This window comes from Gopherus evgoodei, chromosome 13 (assembly GCF_007399415.2).
Source record: "Gopherus evgoodei ecotype Sinaloan lineage chromosome 13, rGopEvg1_v1.p, whole genome shotgun sequence".
NCBI classification, from domain to species: domain Eukaryota; kingdom Metazoa; phylum Chordata; order Testudines; family Testudinidae; genus Gopherus; species Gopherus evgoodei.
This window is the reverse complement of record NC_044334.1, coordinates 32181617-32204409: the sequence shown is the minus strand read 5'-3', so window position 1 is coordinate 32204409 and position 22793 is coordinate 32181617. Positions and strand designations below refer to the sequence as shown.

At 48.3% G+C, this 22793-nt stretch overlaps 1 protein-coding gene across 1 annotated transcript in view; it reads left to right on the top strand.

Annotated features, from left to right (window-relative positions):
* Nucleotides 1–17273: 17273 nt before the first annotated feature.
* The window catches only part of LOC115661109 (cytosolic arginine sensor for mTORC1 subunit 1-like), a 44584-nt gene continuing 39064 nt past the window's right edge, over nt 17274–22793 (top strand). The window contains exons 1-2 of the mRNA XM_030583253.1: nt 17274–17476; nt 19383–19453. Coding sequence (XP_030439113.1) covers nt 17364–17476; nt 19383–19453 — 184 coding nt within the window. The 5' untranslated portion in view covers nt 17274–17363. The remainder of the gene's footprint in view (nt 17477–19382; nt 19454–22793) is intronic.

Here is a 22793-nt window from a genome sequence, read left to right as displayed (position 1 = left end):
CTGAACCAGAACCTGCAAAACCAGTCGAGGAGGAGGCGGCTACGGCAGCCCGGCAACGAGAGTGATGAGGGCATGGACACAGATTTCTCAAACCGCGGGCTCCTGTGCTTTGGAGATCCTGCTGGTAATCGGGCACGTTCTAGCCATTGAATGCCGATTTTGGGCCTGGGAAACAAGCACAGACTGGTGGGACCGCATAGTGTTGCAGGTGTGGGATGATTCACAGTGGCTGCGAAACTTTAGCATGCGTAAGGGCACGTTCATGGAACTTTGTGACTTGCTTTCCCCTGCCCTGAAATGCCAGAATACCAAGATGAGAGCAGCCCTCACAGTTGAGAAGCGAGTGGCGATAGCCCTCTGGAAGCTTGCAACGCCAGACAGCTAACAGTCAGTCAGGAATCAATTTGGAATGGGAAAATCTACTGTGGGTGCTCTGATGCAAGTAGCCAAAGCAATCACTAAGCTGCTGCTACGAAAGGTTGTGCCTCTGGGAAACGTGCAGGTCATAGTGGATGGCTTTGCTGCAATGGGATTCCCTAACTGTGGTGGGGCGATAGATGGAACCCATATCCCTATCTTGGCACCGGAGCACCAGAGCAGCCAGTACATAAACCGAAAGGAGTACTTTTCCATGGTGCTGCAAGCACTGGTGGATCACAAGGGACATTTCACCAACATCCACATGGGATAGCCGGGAAGGGTTCATGACGCTCGTGTCTTCAGGAACACTACTCTGTTTAAACGGCTGCAGCAAGGGAATTACTTCCCAGACCAGAAATTAACAGTTGGAGATGTTGAAATGCCTGTAGTTATCCTGGGGGACCCAGCCTACCCCTAATGCCACGGCTCATGAAGCCATACACAGGCAGCCTTGACAGTAGTCAGGAGCTGTTCAACTACAGGCTGAGCAAGTGCATGGTGGTAGAATGTGCATTTGGCTGTTTAAAGGCGCACTGGCGCACATTACTGATTTGCTCAGACCTCAGCCAAACCAATGTCCCCTTTGTTTGCTGCTTGCTGTGTGCTCCACAATCTCTGTGAGAGTAAGGGGGAGACTTTTATGGCGGGGTGGGAGGCTGAGGCAAATCACCTGGTCACTGATTACGTGCAGCCAGACACCAGGGCGATTAGAAGAGCACACCAGGAAGCGGTGCGCATCAGAGAAGCTTTGAAAACCAGTTTCATCACGGGCCAGGGTACGGTGTGACTGTTTGTGTTTGTTTCTCCTTGATGAAACCCTCCTCCCCCTTGATTGACTCATTCCCTGTAAGCCACCCACCCTCCCCCTTCGATTACCGCTTCCTTCCTAAGGAAAAAAATCACTTTCATTTAAAAATCATGTATTCTTTATTAATTAATTATAAAAGAGGGCGAGAACTGACAAGATAGCCCGGTGTGGTTTGGGAGGAGGATAGGAGGGAAGGAAAAGGCCACTAAACAAATTTCAAAATAATGACAGCCTTTTGGTTGGGCTGTCCACTAAGGTGGAATGGGCAGATGCACGGAGCCTCCCCCCATGCGTTCTTAGTTGTCTGGTGGGTGAGGGGGCTAAGGAACATGGTGAGGGGGAAGGACGGTTATATAGGGCTGCAGCGGCACTCTGTGATCCTGCTGCCATTCCTGAAGCTCCACCAGATGCCGGAGCATGTCCGTTTGATCACGCAGCAGCCCCAGAGTTGCATCCCGACACCTCAGATCTTCCTGCTCCCACCTCTCATCTTGAGCGTCTCTCCTCTCCTCATGTTCGTCCCTCCTATCCTCACTTTGGTCCCTCCTGTCCTCACAGTCACTGGCATCTTACCTGTACTTTGATACCACGTCATTCCACTCATTCAGATGAGCTCTTTCATTGCGGGTCACTTCCATGATTTCCGAGAACATTTCGTCTTGCATCTTTTTTTTCCGCCGCCTTATCTGAGATAGCCTTCGGGATGGAGGACGGAGACTTGAAAAAGTTGCAGCTGCAGGAGGTAGGGAAAAAAGGGAGAGAAGTATTTAAAAAGATACATTTTACAGAACAATGCTTATACTCTTTCACGGTGAACAACATTATTCACCTTACATAGCACATGTGGTCTCACTACAAGGTCGCATTTTGCATCTTAATATTGAGTGCCTGCGGCTTTAGTGTTAGAGATCACAGACACAGGTCTGGGCATCAGAATTTGGCTTGCATGCCATTGTAAGCCATTGTCTTTCGGCTTCTTCAGCCTTCATATATCCAGCACCCTCCTTTCTCAGATAGCAAGGAAAGCCCGTTGAGTGCTGCTTCTTTCCTGTTAACGTGTAGCACCAGAACCGCTCCCATCCACTTCTCTGGGATGATTGCTTTACCCCTCCCCCCCACTCCTTGGCTGGTATCATGGAAGATCGCTGCTAGCCACCTTCCCCCACACCACGTGGCTGGTAGCAGGGAAAATCCCAGCTAGCCAAACGCGAGAAAGCTCAGTGCCAATCACCCTCCCTCCCCCTGCTTGGCTAAATGCAGGAAAGGATTTCTTTTAAGCCACAGGCAAACTGCCCAACCATCTCTGTCCCCTTAATTAAATTCCTGAATTTCAACCAGGTTACCATGAACAATATCACTCTCCTGAGGATAACACAGCGAGATAAAGAATGGATGTTGCTTGAATATCAGCAAACACCGGGACTATACGCAGTTAGGTTTTGTCACGCAATAATAGCAGATTACTTGCTACATGCATGGCGTGGTCAAGTGTCCTACCATGGAGGACGCAATAAGGCTGCCCTGCCCAGAAACCTTCTGCAAAGGCTTTTGGAGTACCTCCAGGAAAGCTTCATGGAGATGTCCCTGGAGGATTTCCGCTCCATCCCCAGACATGTTAACAGACTTTTCCAGTAACTTTACCAGCTGCGAATGCATCCCAAGTCCTCAGGGCAAATTAATCATTAAAAAATGCTTGCTTTTAAACCATGTTTTATATTTACAAAGGTACACTCACGAGAGGTCCCTTCCATGGCTTCATTGTCTGGGATAGTGGCTTGGGAGGGCTGGGAGGGTAATTCCATCAGGGTGAGAAAAAGGTCCTGGCTGTTGGGGAGAATGGAGTGTTGTGTGCTCTCTGCAAGCTCGTCCTCCTCTTCTTCCTCCTCATCTTCCCCGTCCGCAGAATCCTCAGCCATGGCTGAGATTACCACTCCCACCTCGGAATCCATGGACAAGGGTGGGGTAGTGGTGGCGGACCCCTCGAGAATTGCATCCAGCTCAGCATAGAAGCGGCATATTTTCGACCCTGCCCGGACCTTCCGTTTGCTTCTTTGATTTTGGTAGGCTTGTTTGAGCTCCTTAACTTTCACATGGCACTGTACTGAGTCCCTGGTGTGGCCTTTCTGCATCATGGCCTTGGAAATTTTTTTCAAATGTTTTTTCATTTCATCTTTTGTAAAGGAGTTCTGTTAGCACGGAATTCTCCCCCATATAGCGATCAGATCCAATATCTCCCATGCGATCCATGCTGGAGCTCTTTTTCGATTCTTAGGAGACTGCATTGTTACCTGTGCTGATGAGCTCTGCGTGGTCACCTGTGCTAGCGAGCTCTTCACGCTGGCCAAACAGGAAATGAAATTCAAAAGTTCGCGAGGCTTTTCCTGTCTACCTGGCCAGTGCATCCGAGTTCAGATTGCTTTCCAGAGCGGTCAGAATGATTTACTGTTGGATACCACCCAGAGGCCAATACCATCAAATTGCGGCCACACTAACCCTAATCCAACATGGCAATACCGATTTCAGCGCTACTCCTCTCGTCGTGGAGGAGTACAGAAACTGGTTTTAAGAGCCCTTTATATTAATATAAAGGGCTTCGTTGTGTGGACGGGTGCAGGGTTAAATCGGTTTAATGCTGCTAAATTCGGTATAAATGCGTAGTGTAGACCAGGCCTAAGATATCCAAAGGGGTCCTCACCACCATTTGAAAATTTTTAGGGGTTCGCAAATGAAAAAAAGGTTGAAAACCACTGTGCTAGTGTCCTAGCAAAATTCCAGTTTATGTAATTACATTCTGCTTCCCTACCTTCCCCCTCCAATATTAGTTGGCTCCTTCTATGCTTCTTGCCTGTAATTGTGATGTAGTGTGGGCAGGACTGGCTCCAGGCACCAGCTGAGCAAGCAGCTGCTTGAGGCGGCCAAAGGGGAAGGGGCAGAATTTGGGCTCTTGGCGGGGGGAATTCGGTGCTGGGTCCCTCGGTCCTCTTGGAAGGAAGGATCTGCCGCCGAAGAAGAAAGCAGCATGATGGAGCTACTGCCAAATTGCCGCTGATCACGATTGCGGCTTTTAAAAATTTTTTTTTATTTTTTTATTTTTTATTTTTTTCACCGCTTGGGGCAGCAAAAGCCCTGGAGCCAGCCCTGCATGTGGGTGTGCACTGCTAAATAGCTGCCACCTGCCGCCCCAGAGGGCAGTAGGGCAGAGCATTTTAGCAGGGAGTGAGCATTTGGAGTAACTTCTGTGCCTCAGCAATGAGAGATATAATTATACCAACAGGCCATTGCGTTCAAGTGAAAGATTCAGTTGGGCTGGGATGTGCCTCTGATCAGGGTCACTTTCTCTTTAAAATTTGAGGCACAGGAAAGCAGTGAGAAAAAAAGAGAAATCTCCCCATAGAGGATGGGAAAGGAAACTCCAGCAGCATGCTGTGCTGTGTGAATTAATTTGAAATGAGCAAGTGACACTCGCAGGCCAGACTTGGGCAGAGGCCAGGTCTGAGTGAGTGATGCTGCCTGCTTGACTGGAAAATGCGACCGCACTCTTGTTTGGCCAGGCTTCATGTAAAACAGAAAGGTGTAAGGGCCTGGTTTGCGTAGTGATTTAGGGGGCTGGAGGTCCAGAGTATCAGACTGTACCTCTGCGCCTCACAACTGCACCATAGCCCTTCCCTGTGCGAGGGCTCAGGGTGAAATCTGAAGGTGTTCCCCAGGTCCTGTGCTCATGGATTTAATGAAATATTTACTCGCTTGGAATCCGACCTTTGAAACTAGGCCAAGCTAAGGCCTCCTAAATAGCTGCCAAGCCTTGGCTGCGAGGGAGGCCTACCGCCCTTCAGATTCATCATTAGCCTTCCCACTTCTGTTGGAGGAGCTCTCTGTGTGTTTCAGTGAGATATTTAATGTCGCCCGGGATCCTGTTCAGTCTCCTTTTGGACTTTCCCATCTCCCATGGCCTGTGCCTCGTGAACAACATGTCTGATTTGCCTTTCAAGAGGTTTGGGGGAGAAAGAGAAAGATCAGTATGTTGGGGAATGGGGATAAATGCCACTAATCTCAGCAAATGTCCCTTGGAACCCAACACCTTGGACTTTGGGGTTAATGGCCTGTGAATATTTATTGATTTGCTATGTAGAAGCCTCTCTAGTTGAACACGTCATGCAGGATCGCTGATGTTTCACATGCTGAGCCTGATAGATGCCTGCATTGTCATCTGAGTCCAGAGACAAAGGAGAAGACACATTAGCTGCATAAACCCTAGGGAACTCAGTTCCAGTGTCCTGCTGGGGGCAGGTGGGGTGTTTAAGATTTCTAGGAGCTCCAGATAAATGCTCAGTTTGGGGCCCTCATTCACACATGACAAATCAAACCATTGCATATAGTGCCTGAGGCAACTGAGGAATTATTACTGTCATGCACAGGGTCATGGTAAGCAGTGGGGGCTGCTTCCTGCTTGGTCACACCAGTGCAAATCTGGAGTAACTTGGTTGATTCAGTGAAGTTTCTTCAGGTTGATACTGGTGTAACTCAGAGCGGGATTTGGCCCAAACACTGCTAAACTGAGGATTTAACAATATGGTGGGAGGTCCCTTCCAACCCTATGATTCTATGATCCCCACTCACCTCCCTTACTGTGGGTGTACACCCATCAAACTTAATTACTGATCACTAATACGATTAACCCTTGGGTGGGTATCACATCTAGACCTACAGTCTCAGTAAAGTCACCCTGGCTAATCAATGGGCGTGTGGTTAAACCAGGGGTCGGCAACTCTAAGTTAAGGTTTCGCGTGTCGGTAATACATTTTAACATTTTTAGAAGGGTTCTTTCTATACGTCTATAATATATGTAAGCAGAGTCAGGATGAGCTCTACCCTGACATCTGGTGGTGAATTATGGGGAGTGTGGAAAGGAATTTCAGGTGTTTGCATTTGCACACCCACCCTGCCTAGCATAGCCCATGGCAGCCTGGGATGGTTATTTTGACAACTCTGGGATCCCCAATTTCTTTGTTATTGGGGCAGGCGGAATAAAGTGTTGTCACCCTGATTATGTGAATGAGGAACTATGAGACTGCTTTATGACAGAGATGTCTCACCATCAATTAAGTAGCACTCGCTAGACAAGGGACATGGGTGCCAAAACCCAGTGAACTGAGAGAGGTTGGGGACTGGTGTGTGTGTACCTGATGGGATGGGCCTCTTTTGAGGGCTTAGAACACCAATTGCACATTCTCCTCTCTCCACTGTTAAAGAGCAGAGCTAATTTTGATTCGATTAGGAGTTTATTTAGAGACTGCTGAGCTGAATTCACTTTGGGCCAATAGTGCACCAGCACTGGGGCTCCCCTACTACAAACTGAAATCACTAAAAGAGCTAAACGTGCTGAGCTGAGATCACTGAGTGCTGTGTTAACTAGTGGGGGAGCCTGAAGATCTATCGCTAAGCAGCTGGCAGAGCGGAGCAGTTTGCAGCATGGTTGGAGCAGCCCATGGAACAGTGAGCAGAGCGGAGCGGTTTGTGGGACGGTTGGAGCAGCTCATGGGTGGGCTGGAGGAGCAGCACAGCTGGTGGAGTGGAGCTGGTTGTGGTGAAGGTTGCAGCAGAACGCCACGGAGAGGCAGAGCAGTCGGCCTGGCCCACGTAAGATGTCTCTTAACACCCTGTGTGCCCCCCCACCATTTCCACCCAGGCTCGGGGGTGAAACTCTGCAGATAACTTTTGAACTCTGGGGGCAGCACTGCATCAGGGACATCGAGAATTTTGAGTTGTTGGACTTTGGGGTGATTGGACTTAAGACCCTATGGGAAAATGACATTGACAAACTTATTTGGTGGGTCTCTTGCTCATGGTTTATGTTATGAATCCTGATGTGGTGTTTCCCCAATATGATGCCACATTGTTTCCCTCCATTATTAGAAGGATTTTGCTACACTCAGGACACCATGCTTGCGAGAGGGAAAGTATTGTCCTCCTAGAGGCATGGTGGTATTTGAGCTGTCCCAGGTCTCTGGGTGGGGGCTCGAGCCGGTTATGCATTGGTTATTGAAACGGAACCCCTGGATACTGAACACGGCCCTTGTGTGCTGCCAACTCAGAGGGGCAGAAGGGTTACATATATAACTAAACTATTGTTGTATATAAAGTAATAAGTTTTTAAAATGTTAAGAAGCTTCATTTAAAATAAATACAAATGCAGAGTCCCCCAGACTGGTGGCCCGGACCCGGGCAGTGCGAATGCCACTGCAAATTAACTCGCATGCATGTGCCATAGGTTGCCTACCCCTAGGTTAAACCATCAGCTCAACAGCGTGAGTCAGCTCTATTCTAATTCCATCATGTCTGACACATCCCTGTTTTACACAGAAACCTCTTTTTTTGACTTTTATTTAAACACATTTTTTTTGTGGTGGTGGGGGGCGGTTCCCCACAGTATTCTACTACACACAATTCCGCCTTTTGCTATAAATGGGTCTCTTTTACACAAAGGACACAAGAGCTAGTTTTCTCACAAACTATTTTTTTTATTTTAAAAGACATATGCCCCTTGAAAACAAACCAAGATGCTCCATCAAAAACTTTTATCTTACTTAATGGCCACATAGATCTTCTAACAGAAAACACAGATAGTCACAAAGCCCTTTTCAATAGATATTTTTGTTTACAGCTACCAAGCTTTATAGCAAATGTTTGTCCCCTCACCAGTCTCTTAATCCTCTTAGATTCTTACAAATAGTCTTTTTCTTAGCAGGGTTCTGTAACTTTTTGTGCGGTCCAGTATGGTCAGTATACTGCTGTAAGCAGGCATCTTCTGGTCATCTCTGTCATTTTCTTTAAAACCACTGTCAGAGTCTCAACTGAATTGTACAGCATTTGCCAAGGTCATACCCCTGTGCTAAATTTTCTTGGGTTAGCCACAGATATTGCAGATCATAACCTATGGCAATAAACACCGTTTAATAAGCTTTCCAAACATAGCTCAGCGCACAGGTCCCAGAGCTTGCAGTTTAGATCCTTCACAGTCCAGCTCACACAGTGGTTGGGGCTGGGCGCATCTATGACACAGCCCTCACAATCTTCAAAAAGCCTTTTCCCTAAGGCAGTGATTAAGGGACAGCATATAACAACAACATGTACAATAGAAACACATGACATTTTTAAGCTCATGACTTGGCATTGGCTCAGTTAGTTCCATGCCAAGCCTTCTCCTTAAATCCACATAGCCGTCATCCTCATAATCCTTATCAATGATTTGTACTGGCGCTGAGCAAAAACAAAGTGGGCCCAATTTGTCTTGTTGGCTGATGCAACACTGTCCAGAGCCCTCCAGGGCCTCTACAAAGGCATCGTTGAGCTAGTTGAGGAAGATTTCCAGACAAAAGAAACAAATGTAAGCCCCCACTGCTTGTTTTTAGTTTACGAACACTGTGTTGATTCCTAAAACCATTACACCCCATCCTTGACTGTCACTTCTTAATCATTCATTTACCTGAGTGATGTCTTTTCTGTTAACCTTGCCTCACTGGTGACATCCCAGGAGCCGTGGTTGCCTTCCTCCATAGGGTGGAAATGATACGAGGCCGTCATGCTCGTCGGTCTTCCTCACAAATGGTTGGGTTTTGGGATCAGGGTCCGGCGTATCCATCAACGGCTGGGCCAAATGGCTGCCCTCTGCTAATCCCTCCTCTTCCTCGGAACTGCTGGTGATGTAGCGCTGTCTCACATGGGTCAAAGGCCCTCAGCTAAAACAAAGTCTGAAGTTCTCATGGGGGTGGTGAAGGAGGCCATGTTTCCTTTCAGTGTTCCACAATTTCTAAACATGTGTTCTTGTAACAAAACGGCCTCTTCTGCATGGCGCTGGGACTTTTGGAGGTGGTGCTGTGCTCTGAGTGGTGAGGGCAGTAGGGAGAGCTCTTAGGGGGTCACAGAACCCTCTTCTGGGCAGGTCACCAGAACACCCCGATTGGTCAAATCTGCTTTGAGGGAGGTCCTCTGTGGCTGAAACCCATCCTGATTGATAGAGGGTGGTGGAAGGAGTTCTTAGAGAGGTCACATGACACCCTTTGCTTCCGGTCATGTGTCCACCTGACCCCAGAAGTAATACACCCATGGGCCTTAGGGTGACAGTTGGGTGGAGTCTATGTTGATTGATGGTAGGTTCCTTTTACTACTTGCAGGCTCACTCTGAACAGGTCCCCCACTCGGAGTCCCAATTATCCAGCAGCCCCTCTACTCTCAGACCCCAAGCCCCGGTTCCCCTTTTTATTCCACAAGACTCCTAACTCAGTAAACCCCTCCTTCCTGACTGGACTTCCATGCTGAAGGAATGTGCTATCCTGGCAGTAGCCAGAAAGCGAGACGTTAATAAGAAGGCATAAGTCCACCCAGATAAATACTGTAGACCCAATGAGTAACCCCACTAGTAATGTACTCGTGTGTGATCCTTTACTGGGTAGTTAATGATTGGCTAGGAAAAGAGCATGAGGCAAAGCCTGAAGGGAATTAGTGAGTTGACAAGAGTCTGTGTCCCAGACCATGGGTCATTATTATTGGGAATCAAGAGGCACCTGATTCTGAACACTGCCCAGACATGCCACTGGAAAATGTGACATACCCATTGCTCTGATTCGTGGGGAATGGGATGGCTAAGGTTGGGGAGTGAATCCAGGTTTGTGGTCTGCTGTGAGACTGAACCACTCAGAACATGAGTAACCCACGAGTAACCTACCTTGGTGTGATCCTGTATTGGGTAGTTAATGATTGCCTGGGAATGAGCCATAAGGCAAAGCCTGGGGGGATTTAGGGCTGAATGCCCAAAAGGGGTTAGGCACCTGGAAAACTCGCTGCAATTCTCAAAGCCTGAGTCCGGTGCCTGAGCCTATATAATGAATGGGGTGAGCAGGGCACCTGGGACTGCAATTCACAAACCCCGGCACCCTAGGCGGGGAGCTGCCTAAGCTAGTCAATAGGAGATGCCAGCCAGCCAGCGAGGTGTGTGAGAAGCCCCACCTATCTCATGGAGATGGGCAGCTTGTGATTCTGAAGCTGGAAACCCTCTTTAGGGTTAGGCACTTTATGTCACTGGAGCAACAAGCTGGCTGTGTCCTTCTAACTTTGAGCCTGGTATTTAGCACTTGCCTGAGATGTGGGAGAGCCGGGTTCAATTCCCCCTGCTCTGCCACAGGGAGAGAAGGATTTGAACAGGGGTCTCCAATCTCTCCAGAGAGTGGGCTAACCACTACTGAGGGATATTCTGCTACAGGGCTCCCTTATCAGAGTGGTTAATTGGACTTGGCCCTCCCTGATCCCAAGTGACTGGGCTAACCACTCCGCTTGAAGGTGAGTGAGCGACTCTTCCTCTAGCTGGGTTTTGAATAGGACCCAGTGCAGAAGGTGGCCTCTGAGCACAGCCCTCAGTGAGTTGGCTGGTGGTCAGTGAAGCCTCTGTGCCTGGTCTGTGGATGTAGGTGGGAGAGAGGTGCACCCACATTAATAAAATCTGGGGGGAACCAGGCATGGTTTTGTTTTGGATCCATCTCTGAATGAACAAGTCCCAGCAGATTTCCACTCTTCTCTGCCTGTTTTTTGGATACTGTTTATATTTGGTCCTGGGTGCAGAAGGGCCTACACAAAATGAGTGTGTCTGCACTTTCAGTAAGCCAGTCCCCACAACGTGAACCATCGAGACGGATTTAAAATGTGTGGCCTAAACTGAATGAGCTCACTCTCTCCTTCCTGTAATGTGTGCCCTGCCTTGCCCTTTCCCTCTCTAGGGGAGCTTATATCCCCGGATCTCTATTATTGGGATTCAATTTTGTGGTAGCCATGTTGGTCCCTGGATATTAGAGAGACAAGGGGGGAGGGGGGTAATATCTTTTATTGGATCAACTTCTGTTGGTGAGAGACAAGCTTTTGAGCCACACAGAGCTCTTCTTCAGGGTCAGGTCTTGGAAAGAGGAGTGTCACAGCTGGTGGAACAGATTGATTAGCATAAATAGTTAACATATATTTCATGGGACCATTCAAGGTTAACATCTCTCCAATCATAAGAGGGAAAAGCTGCTTGGCGGTGCTTGTTGGGGGATTATAGATTAATAAACCATAAATCCAGTGTGGTGCACCTCCTCCAGTGCACTAAACCAGACAATCACTAAACTCTCAAATGAACTCACGCAGAAAAATGATGAAAGACAAAACCACTGTATCACCTATGGGTGAAGACTCTTCACAAAGCGATCACTCTATAGCTGACCTATCAGTCCTCATCCTCAAAGAAAAGCTGCACAGTACTTTCAAAAGCTGTGGGCACTTAAATTCATAACTTTGCTAGACACTAAAAATCAGGGACTAAATAGACACACTGGATTTATGGCTTATTACAACAATCTGTAACCCACTAACAACCCCACAGCTACCTCCCCCTCTATGACTGGAGGATATTAACAGGCCACTTCACTTGAATGTTCCCTTGAAATACACCTTAACTACTTACGCTAAAACAATTGATTCCACCTGTATTTAGCTGTGTAGGTTTCCTGAGTACCTTTCCCAGGCCTGGCCCTGAAGAAGAGCTGTGCGGAAGGTAGAAAGCTTGTCTCTTTCACCAACAGAAGTTGGTTCAATAAAAGATATTACCTCCCACACCTTGTCTCTCTATTATTTGGATTGTAAAATCTTTGAAGCCAGAACCTACCTCCTCTGTGGAGTCTATAAAGCACCTAAGGCCCAATTCAGATAGGAAATTAAACACTTGAAGTATGTAAATAGTCTTATTGAAATTCACTGAGGGTATGGCTACACTTGCAGCTGTACAGCGCTGGGAGTTAAACCTGTCTTCATACAGATGAATAGGGAAAGTGCTGCAGTCTGGCCACACTGACAGCTACCAGCGCACTGTCGTGGCCACATTTGCAGCATCTGCAGCGGCTTTGGGAGCGGTGCATTATGGGCAGCTATCCCAGCATGCAAGTGGCTGCAATGTGCTTTTCAAAAGAGGGGGGTGGGGTGGAGTGTGACAGGGAGCGTGGGGGAGAGAGAGAGTGGATTTTTGGAGCTAACACTTGGTCAGTAGCTGCCTTGCAAGTTCCGACCCATTCACTGAAAGCAAATAGCCCTCTTTGTTTTTTTCCTCAGACACCAGATAAGCAGCCTCCCTGAAACAGACCCCCCCCCCCGCATGCCGCGCTGCTTCTCTCCTCAAGCCCCTTCCTGCCCCTCTTTTCAAGCAAACACTAGCTGTGGGCGTTCCAAAGGGAGCGCATTCACAGCAAACAGTAACTGTGTTTGTTTTTTTGATAAGCAGGTCCCGGAGCCCAGAGTTCACAACAGAATGAACAGAGGCATCACAACAAAACAAGAGAGTTATCTTTACTTAAAAGCATTATGGGAAAGTTCCGGAGGTCAGTTACAGCGTAGTAGGATTATTCCCTGTTTACACTGGCACCCCAGCGCTGCAGCAGCAGCGTTATTCTCTTTATTCCTCTTGTGGAGGTGGAGTACAACCAGCGCTGTAGCCAGGGAGACGCAGCACTGGATGTGCCTTGCCAGTGTGGACAGGGAGTGAGTTACAGTGCTGTAAAGCCACCACCAGCACCGTAACTCTCAAGTGTAGCCAAGGCCTGAGATTAAAGTTGAAGCACATGCCTGTGTGCTTTGCTGGATCAGAGCCCTAGTACATGTGTGGATGGTATAAAATAATAATAATCCCTATTATTTCCATGACACATTTTCCAGATCTCAATCCACATATTCTGAGGCTCTGATTACTTACAGACCCCCAAATTCAAATGTGACTGGTGAGGGGCTTCACCTTTCTCTAGGCCAGGCAGTGAATTGAGTCTAATTTCCAGCTGGCTTGTCAGACATGTTCTACATACAACAATTTATAATATTGGTTCGGAGATCAGCACAGACTCACCAAAAAGGCCAAACTCCATTGCCACTGTCCTGTGATTTCCAGTGAACTCGAGCTATGAAACACAAGGAAGTTTTCACTGGCCTGTCACTGAGCTGGAAGCATTCCATCAATAGCAACCTTCAAGGCATTTAGCAGGCATATCAAGTAAAAAGATAAAATCATGAACAGCGAGCAAGGTTCTGCAAGGATGTTGCACAACCGGCATGGAAGCAATGCTTATTAAAGCCCAGCATATCTCTGAACTCACATACTGCAGACCAAGCACACATTTACTGGGTAATAAATCACACACACAAAGGGAGCTGGGAACAGAATTACAGTGCACAGCTGCAAAAATGTAGGCCTCTGCCACTTGATCTAAAGGACAGCTCAGCCACTTGGCCCTCTCTGCAACAGCCGCCACTAGCTAGCAACAACGCTTATTAGCATATATTCATAAAATCATATCGAGTGCAACATCACAGTAGGATCATAAGGGTTTATATGGCAAGGACGCAAACAATCTGTTAATTTCACAGTGGAAAAAACCAGATCTTCATGATTTTTTTGGCCCCTGGTAGCCAAAGAGTGGTTTACTGTGGAAGTTTGAAAATTCTTCAACTCAGTGTTGTGAATGTTTGCATTTTTTCTCCATTGCTTTCAACAATTTGTGAAATATTTGATATTTCTTTTAGAGTTAAGCAACAGTTTTGTGTCAGGGCTGCTGTAATATAATTTATCTGTTGTCATCTCAAGCTCCATTTATTTCATTGGCAACAGTTTGGGCATTCTTTTAGAGATTTGGGGGTTTTAAAATTGGAACATGACAGAGTACTAGGAGCTTAGTCCTGACCCAGCTATCCCCTGCCCTGGAGTGGACTTAACTGGCAGATGGGTTCTCAGTGGCCCATTAGGCATGGGGTTGATGAGCTAATGAGAGCAATCAACTCATCAGCTGGGAACAGTTAAAGGACAGAAAGGAAGTGCAAGGGGAAAGCTGGTAAAGGAAACAGGATCTCAGGATAGGGAGATCTTTTCCTCCCCCTCCCTGGTGAGTGGGCTAAGGCAGGGAAAGTTTACTTCCAATTGTATGTTGCTGCACAAGGCTGAACTGGTGGAAGGGATTCAATAAATACCATGGTGCTACTTGCAAATATGTGGATGACCAGGGTGTTTGAGGTAGTCCAAAGGGTGGAGAAGACTGTCAAGTCACAAGAACAGAGACTCATTTCTTATGGTGTATGTGTATGCCAGTAACAGCCAGAAATTCCAGCTGAGATTAGTTATGCTAGGCCTTTTGCATATATACGGGGAGAGGCAGTCTCTGCCCTGGAAAGCTTATACTCTAACTAGATAAGATGGATAAAAAATGGGAGAAGGGAGTGTGATGCTCCCCATTTTACAGATGGAGTACACAGAGTCTTCCTAGGATCACAAAGGAATTCTAGGGCAGCAGCAAGAACTGAGCCTAGAGTTGAGTCACTGGCCAGTGCCTGAACCGCCAGGCCACCTCACAAGAGGAAGGACACACGCCCATGACGGAGCTTAAAATGATGTGTGGTTTGTTAGCTGTAAAAGAAGGCCTTGCACTGCTCTCTTTGAAAGCAAGGGCGAACCCACTGGCTTTATGAAAAAATTGAGGTTTGGGAATTTGTTTTAATACCCCATCAGAATGAAATGGAGACCTTTCAATATAGGAATGGCCTATGGGTCAGACCAATAGTCCATCTAGCCCAGTGCTCTGTCTTCAGAGAATGGCCAGCTGCTTCAGAAGGAATGAACAGAAAAAGGCATTTATCGAGTGATCTGTCCCATCATCCAGTCCTAGCTTCTGGTAGTCAGAGATTTAGGGACACCTAGAGCATAGGTTGGTGTCCCCGACCATCTTGGATAATAGCCATTGATGGACGAAGCCTCCATGAATGCATCAAATTCTGTTTTGAACCCAGTTATACTTTTGTCCTTCACAACAGGCCGACACATTTTTTGTAAAAACAAACCAACCAACCAACCCCATGAATCACTTCAATTATTTAGTGGAACAATTCCAGCAGGGGAGTTTGGCTCCACCTATAGTGGTTAGGACACTCCCATGGAATGTAAGACCCCCAGATTCTAGTGCCTATTCTACCTGAGCAGGCAGAAGTACTGGAACTTGGTTTTTCCCACGTTGTGGGTAAGTGGCCTAACCACTGGCCTATTGACTATTCTAACACAGGGAAGCTCTCTACCCTGATACATTTCCACACACGTAAAGCATTTTTGACAAAATTGTATTTTCCAGCAAAGTCTGATTGAAAAATTTCCCATCAGTTCTATCTTGTAATTAGCTCCATGGCATCTGTCCCGTTATCGCCCAGCTGCTTCTGTTTATCATTTGTTAATTAACTTGTATTTCTGTCAATGATGAACTAAAACCTGGATTAACTGGAATTATAACTTTGGTGGGTAGCAGTCATCTAAGATAAATTGCACAATAGTTTTTGCTATGACCTTCTGCCAATAGCTGCTTGTAGCTTTCCACACAATTGTCTTTTGGGCTGCATGCTTGGGCTCCATGCTAATGCGATGATTGGGTGGGGTTTTATTAGGTTTTTTTCTAATATATAATTTTAAGCCAGTTGCATTGAGTGGTTTCTGAGGAAGACAAGCTGTCACTCAACAGTAAACCCAGTTGAGGCCTGTTGGAATAGATAGAGATGTTTTTTTCTTGGTTTTCCTTCAAACCCCATTGCCTCCTCCCAAAAATACCTAAGAAATTAAATATAAATAAAACCTTCATTCATTCAATGTTCAGCTGAAATCTAAAGAGATCAGATTATCTCCTGCAACAAAGTCAACTGATGACAGGATCCCTGCACAATTCAGAAGCAGGCCTGGCTCCGTGTACCTGCCAACAGTACTAGTTTGACTGAGCCAATCTCAGTGCCTTGGTGTCCTGGCCAATTTCCCAGGACAGTTGACAGCTTGGGAAACCTGTTAGTTGTGCTGCATGTTCTGCAAATGAGATACACTGAAGGCCACAATATAGAACAAAGCCCCAGTCCTACAATGAGCACTGTGCAGATGTGCTACACTTACAGTGGTTCTCAGCCAGGGGTATGTGAATCCCTGGGGGTGCACAGGGGTCTTCCAGAGGGTACATCAAGTCATCTAAATATTTACCTAATTTTACAACAGGCTAAATAAAAAGCACCAGTGAAGTCAGTACAAACTAAAATGTCATACAGACAATGACTTATTTATATTGCTCTATAGACTATACACTGGAATGTAAGAACAGTATTTATGTTCCAATTGATTTATTTTATAATTATACAGTTAAATGAGAAAGTAACAATTTTTCAGTAATAGTGTGCTGTGACACTTTTGTATTTTATGCCTGATCAGACTCCTGAAAGGGGATCAGGAGTCTTGAAAGGTTGAGAATCACTGGGCACCTGTGTGGAGACCATTGGAGCAGGGGTCTACCTATGGTGCAGGCATAATAGACTGCACTGCACATTTAAACAGGAAAACAAGACTGGTCTCCAGTTCCGAAGAGTCACATGGCTAAGTTAAAGTCACTGCAGTAGCAGGCATTTTTAAACTGCAACCTATAGGAACAGTCTGCTCGTTATTTACATCTCCCCAGATCAGAGACAGCCTGGGGTGCACAACCACCCCTGTAGTGTACTGATGTAAAGGAGAGGAAGGAGGACAGGGGAGTCAGGTGGAGGTGGTTCTGGGATCCTGTTGGGTTGGGTCTGGCTCTGGGCTGGAATTAGGAAGTGGCCTGGTTTGGTGGGCCTTGTGAGTTCAGTGCTGGGCTGGGAACAGGTGTTGGCTCTAGCTTGGGAGCAGCTGGGGGTCTGGTTCTGGGGCCCCTGTAGGCTCAGTTCTGGGCTGGAATCAGGCGAGGCTCGGCCCTGGCTCTGGCTCGGATTCAGGAGCTGGTCCCTGTGGCTGTGAGCCCGGTTCGTGGCTGAGGCTAATGGGCTGGAGCCAGTTCCCAATTCCCGGGCTCACCCACAGATCCGCCGGGGCCGCAGCCGGACCCGCGCCAGCCCACAGACTCCGCGCCTGAGAGGGGCGCCGCTTGCCGCTGCTGCCCCCGCAGGCCGGCTCGGGGAGGATCCGCGTCGCGGGCTCCTCCCGGCGGGGCGGGGCGGGCTGAGGCCGCGGCCCGTTTATAGCAGTGTCCGGGCCCGGCCGTGCGGAGATCGGGTCCTGGCTTGTCTGAACCCGCTCCGGAGCGACTCCGCCATGGATCTGCAGATCCTGGAGCACCGCGTGCGGGTGCTGAGCCTCGCCCGCCGCGGCCTCTGGCTCTACACGCACCCGCTCCTCAAGCTGCTGCTCCTGCCCCGGCGCAGCAGGTACCGGGCGGAGGGAGCCTGCCTTGCACGGGTGTGGGGGCTGGAGGGTCAGGGGGCCCCGGCTTGGCGGGGGAGGGGGGACCACTGGGCCTTGGTTTGCTGGGGGCCGGCCGGGAGCAGATCCGGCGAGTATGGCTGGGGCAGCTGATGGAAGAGCTAGTGCCCCGCGGTCAGTCTCTCACTTCCTTCCTTCCCAAACTGCAGAGTCCCTGGGGATGTGGATGGGCCCGTGGGCCGCCCTTTGTATGGGAGGCGGGGGCTGTGAAAGCCCCTGGTCTGTGGAACATGCGGTGGGGGCATGGAGAGAAGGCGATACTGGTGTCGGGGGAGGGGATGAGAGTGAGGGGGTCAGGAGGACTGGTTCATTTGGGGTGGGAAGCTGTGTGCCCCCAGTGAGTCAGGGTAGTAGATAATGGATATGGGGGGAGATGGAGACCCTCAGTCCTCCCTCTGAGCAGCCTGATTGTGGTAGGAGCTAATGGGTGTGAGCTGTAATTGGTGGATGAGCTTTAGCTAGCTGTTGGGGCCAGGATTGAGGGGGTTGGGTGAGCATGGATAATGGGCTGGATTGGGGCAAATTATGGGAGAATAGTTGCTTTGCTTGCAGGGTGAGGTGGGATGCAGTGTGTAGCAGGCTGTATATGTGTGGAGATGGCTTGCTGGAGTACATGTTGCTTTGGTAGGCAGCTTCTATGATAAGATGAAACTGGGCCAGGGTGAAGGGAGTCCTGTCTTCCTTTAATATGGAGACCATGACATTCAGACATTTTCTTTCTCCCACATTCCCAGGGTAGGCACACATGTTAGGTGTGAGTATGAAAAGCTTTTCGGGGTCACATAATCCGAGTTGCTTTCACAATTATGCACGCTCCTGTGCTAGATTGTTCTTTGCACTTTCTTATTCACAGGCTGGTGCTCTGGAACTTTAGCATAACGAGTATTGATGTAAAATAGAACTTTAACCTCTGCAAAAATGCATAGGTTGTGTGTGCCAGACACACTTGTCTGAGACTTTCACACACAATCATGGATAAGTCTGCTTTGTGCTCACTCCAAGTTGGGTCTTGCACACTCCTAACACAAGTGAATGTTGGCACTGGGCAGCTCTTTGTTGCCATGCTTGTTGCTTCTCTGGCTTGCATCAGACTTCCTTGTGATTCAGCAGCTAGGGAATTTTCCCTGTCCTGATATGTCTACAAAACCCAGGTCCATCTGTTGGGTATCTGTGAATAAAATTGCCCCAGGCTCAGAGAGCCCTAGCTCCCTTCATGAGAACACTTCACTCTGCCACTGCTTGTCTTCTCTTCACTGAGAAGTGTGCTTCTGAATTCAGGTGTGCTCTTTAAAACCGTTCCCTCTCGCCCCGAATCTACTGAATCAGTCCAGCTGCCCTTGGATGTGGTGCTGTCTGGGCATCCCTCTATGCCAGAGAGCAGTCATGTTAGCTAGAGTCATGTTTGATGTTGATTCTTGCTAGAACAGTACTAATGCTTTCAAATACTACTGTAGCTAATAATGAGGAGTGGTTTATAAAAACATGCTATAGCCTGGGTCTCCCTCCTCAAAGACTGGATTCATCTTTAAAAATCAAAGCCAGAAATCTTGCAGTAGTAAACGTGATTGGATGGAAGGAAACCAGTCCTGTCTAAGCACTGCTGTGAAACATGAGTGTTTCTAATCCTGTTGGGCCTCTGCTGTGTTTCACAACAGTGCTTAAATGTGGCTATGTAGTGTAGATGGTTCCTTCCAGTTTGCAGAGGGGAAATGGTGGGTGAGGCAAGCATACAGGTCCATGGAAAAGTACCTTAACTATCCTTACCCGAGAGGAATTGCTCTGCCTGTGGCAAGTGAACCAGTACTGGAGAATCTTTCAGTGTGCACATGACATTCAATTATGTGTTGGTAGGTGCAAGTTCTTCAGCTTGACAGAGACTCCTGAGGACTACACCATTATGCTGGATGAAGAAGGCTTTAAAGGTACGGTGTGACAACTCTCTCATGCTGAGGCTGCAATTCATGGAGACACAATGCTTTTCCCAGTTCTGGCATTAGACGCTTCCTGTTTCATTGCCATTCAAATGCTGTTCAGGCCCATTGTTTCTCTTTGCTGCTTTGAAAACCCTGCATCAGAGGGCAACTGCAGGACATAGGGTAGATTTTTCTGTAGAGCCCCGTTGCTGTTACTTCCTTTAGGCTTAATACAGGTCTGTCAGTATAATGTGTGCTTCAATCCATGCTGTGGATGATCATGTAGATGTGCATTGGGTGCCCTGTAGCTGTCTGTACATGTTAATACTAGATGAGTACTTGTTATTATGTTGGTATTTAAAGAGGAAATGCAAATATTATACTGAAGCTGGTTGATGAGCTTGAATGCCTCTCCTAACCTGGATATGTGAGGGTGAGGCTTTTCCACATCTGGTGGGGTTCTCAAAACCAGCCATGCTTCTACTTCTGGAGTTGTGGCTCCTGCTCAATGCCTTCCCAGCCTGCGATGTGCTGCTGATGTCACGTTCACCATGGAACCTTGCCAGCTGGCCTATAGAGGCCAGGAAAGTGCTGGTGATGTGGTCTTGCCAAGTGTACTTCTAGAGACAAGAAGATGCTACAACTTAATGCCTTATAGATGGCGCAGTATACAGCAGGGGTGCCAAACGGGGGGGCCAAGGGACCATGGCCCCACCACTTTTGAAAGTGGATGGACCTGCCCTTTCCACTTGTTGCCACAGGCCCAGCCTCCTGCCCCAACTTTTCACCCTGAGGCCCTGCCCCACAGTCAGGCTCAAAGCTGGAGCCTGGCCTGCATAAAAGCAGTCCTGGCAGCTGTAGGGAGCCATGGACTCTCCACTTGCCTGTGGTAGGAGTCATGAGAGTAGCCCTTGGCCTGTGCCCCACTCCCCAGGGCAGGTGGAGGGTCCATGGCTCCCAGGTGGAGGGAGTGATCAACGACTCCATGTCTAGTTGGCAGCCAGTTTCAAATGGAGTGACCCAAGGGTCAGTCCTGGGGCCGGTTTTGTTCAATATCTTCATTAATAATCTGGAGGATGGTGTGGACTGCACTCTCAGCAAGTTTGCAGATGACACTAAACTGGGAGGAGTGGTAGATACGATGGAGGGTAGGGATAGGATATAGAGGGACCTAGACAAATTAGAGGACTGGGCCAAAAGAAACCTGAGGAGGTTCAACAAGGGCAAGTGCAGAGTCCTGCATGTAGGATGGAAGAATCCCATGCACTGCTACAGACTAGGGACTGAATGGCTAGGAAGCAGTTCTGCAGAAAAGGACCTAGGAGTTATGGTGGACGAGAAGCTGGATATGAGTCGACAGTGTGCCCTTGTTGCCAAGAAGGCTAATGGCATTTTGGGCTGTATAAGTAGGGGCATTGCCAGTAGATCGAGAGACATGATCATTCCCCTCTATTGGACATTGGGGAGGCCTTATCTGGAGTACTGTGTCCAGTTTTGGGCCCCACACTACAAGAAGGATGTGGAAAAATTGGAAAGAGTCCAGTGGAGGGCAACAAAAATGATTAGGGGGCTGGAGCACATGACTTATGAGGAGAAGCTGAGGGAACTGGGATTGTTTAGTCTGCAGAAGGAAGCAGCTATCAAATCCCCCCTCATTCTTCTCAATTACCTGAAAGGGGGTTCCAGAGAGGATGGATCTAGACTGTTCTCAGTGGTAGCAGATGACAGAACAAGGACTAATGGTCTCAAGTTGCAGTGGGGGAGGTTTAGGTTGGATATTAGGAAAAACTTTTTCACTCGGAGAGTGGTGAAGCACTGGAATGGGTTACCTACGGAGGTGGTGGAATCTCCTTCCTTAGAGGTTTTTAAGGTCAGGCTTGACAAAGCCCTGGCTGGGATGATTTCGTTGGGAATTGGTCCTGCTTTGAGCAGGGGGTTCGACTGGATGACCTCCTGAGGTCCCTTCCAGCCCTGATATTTTATGATTCATGGCGAGGGACCCCTGGGAATGGGGATATGGCCAGGGTCTGCTCCCAGGCCCTCCTACTCCAGGTAGGTGGAAGGGCTAGAGCCTCCAGCTTGTCGAGGGGGTGGGGGCGCAGGGCCTGGGGGTAGGGGGAGAGCAGGGCCATGATGGGAACAGAGCTTCATTGCTCCTCCACTTTAGGAAGAATCCTTTGCCCTAGCATACAGTAGAACTCAATTGAAAATAAACTCTGGTTGCTTGAGTTGTTGCTGCTACAAAAGCTGCTTGTAGACCTTTGCTAAGACTTACTGTTCCAAATTACCACAACATAATGAAGCAATATCAGTAATATAGATAAACTAAGGCTGGAAGAGGATACATGTATTGTTTCTTTAAAATTGTAGCAGTAAGCCAGGCAGGCAGTGTTCCATCTCTTTTTTTCTGCCCATGGGCAGAATAAATGTTATGTGCACCAATATGGAGGTGTTGTGACACACATCGCCTCTATTGCTGCACATAACAAAATTTCACGTGGTGGGGATGGGGCCAAGGGATTCTGAGTGTGGGAGTGGGCTTGGCTGGGGCAGAGGATTGGTGTGATGGCTCCAGTTGGGGGGTGTGGGCTCTGAGGTGGGTCTGGGGATGAGTGGTTTGGGGTGCAAGCTGCCCTAGGGGCTATGATGGGAAGAGAGGACCCCCCCCACACCTCTCTCCCTGCAGCAGCACCTGAGTTCATCCTTGGCCCCACTCCAGAGCCTGCACCCAGGGCCCTGACCCCCTCCTGCACCTGAACCCACTGTCCCCAGCCCTGAGCCCCCTGGAGCACCGTCCTGCAGGCCAAACCCTTCATCCCTGGCCCCACCCCTACGTCCCAACCCTCTGCCCTAGCCCTGAGCCCCTCCCAACACCCCTCATTCCCAGCTCTGTTGGATCACTGGCATCAACCGTTTTCTTCAACTGGGTCTAAATAAATTCAGCAGGTTTAAAACAAATAAAAGGAAGTTCTTCATAGACTCATAGACTCTAGGACTGGAAGGGACCTCGAGAGGTCATCGAGTCCAGTCCCCTGCCCTCATGGCAGGACCAAATACTGTCTAGACCATCCCTGATAGACATTTATCTAACCTACTCTTAAATATCTCCAGCGATGGAGATTCCACAACTTCCCTAGGCAATCTATTCCAGTGTTTAACTACCCTGACAGTTAGGAACTTTTTCCTTATGTCCAACTTAAATCTCCCTTGCTGCAGTTTAAGTCCATTGCTTCTTGTTCTACCATTGGAGGCCAAGGTGAACAAGTTTTCTCCCTCCTCCTGATGACACCCTTTTAGATACCTGAAAACTGCTATCAGGTCCCCTCTCAGTCTTCTCTTTTCCAAACTA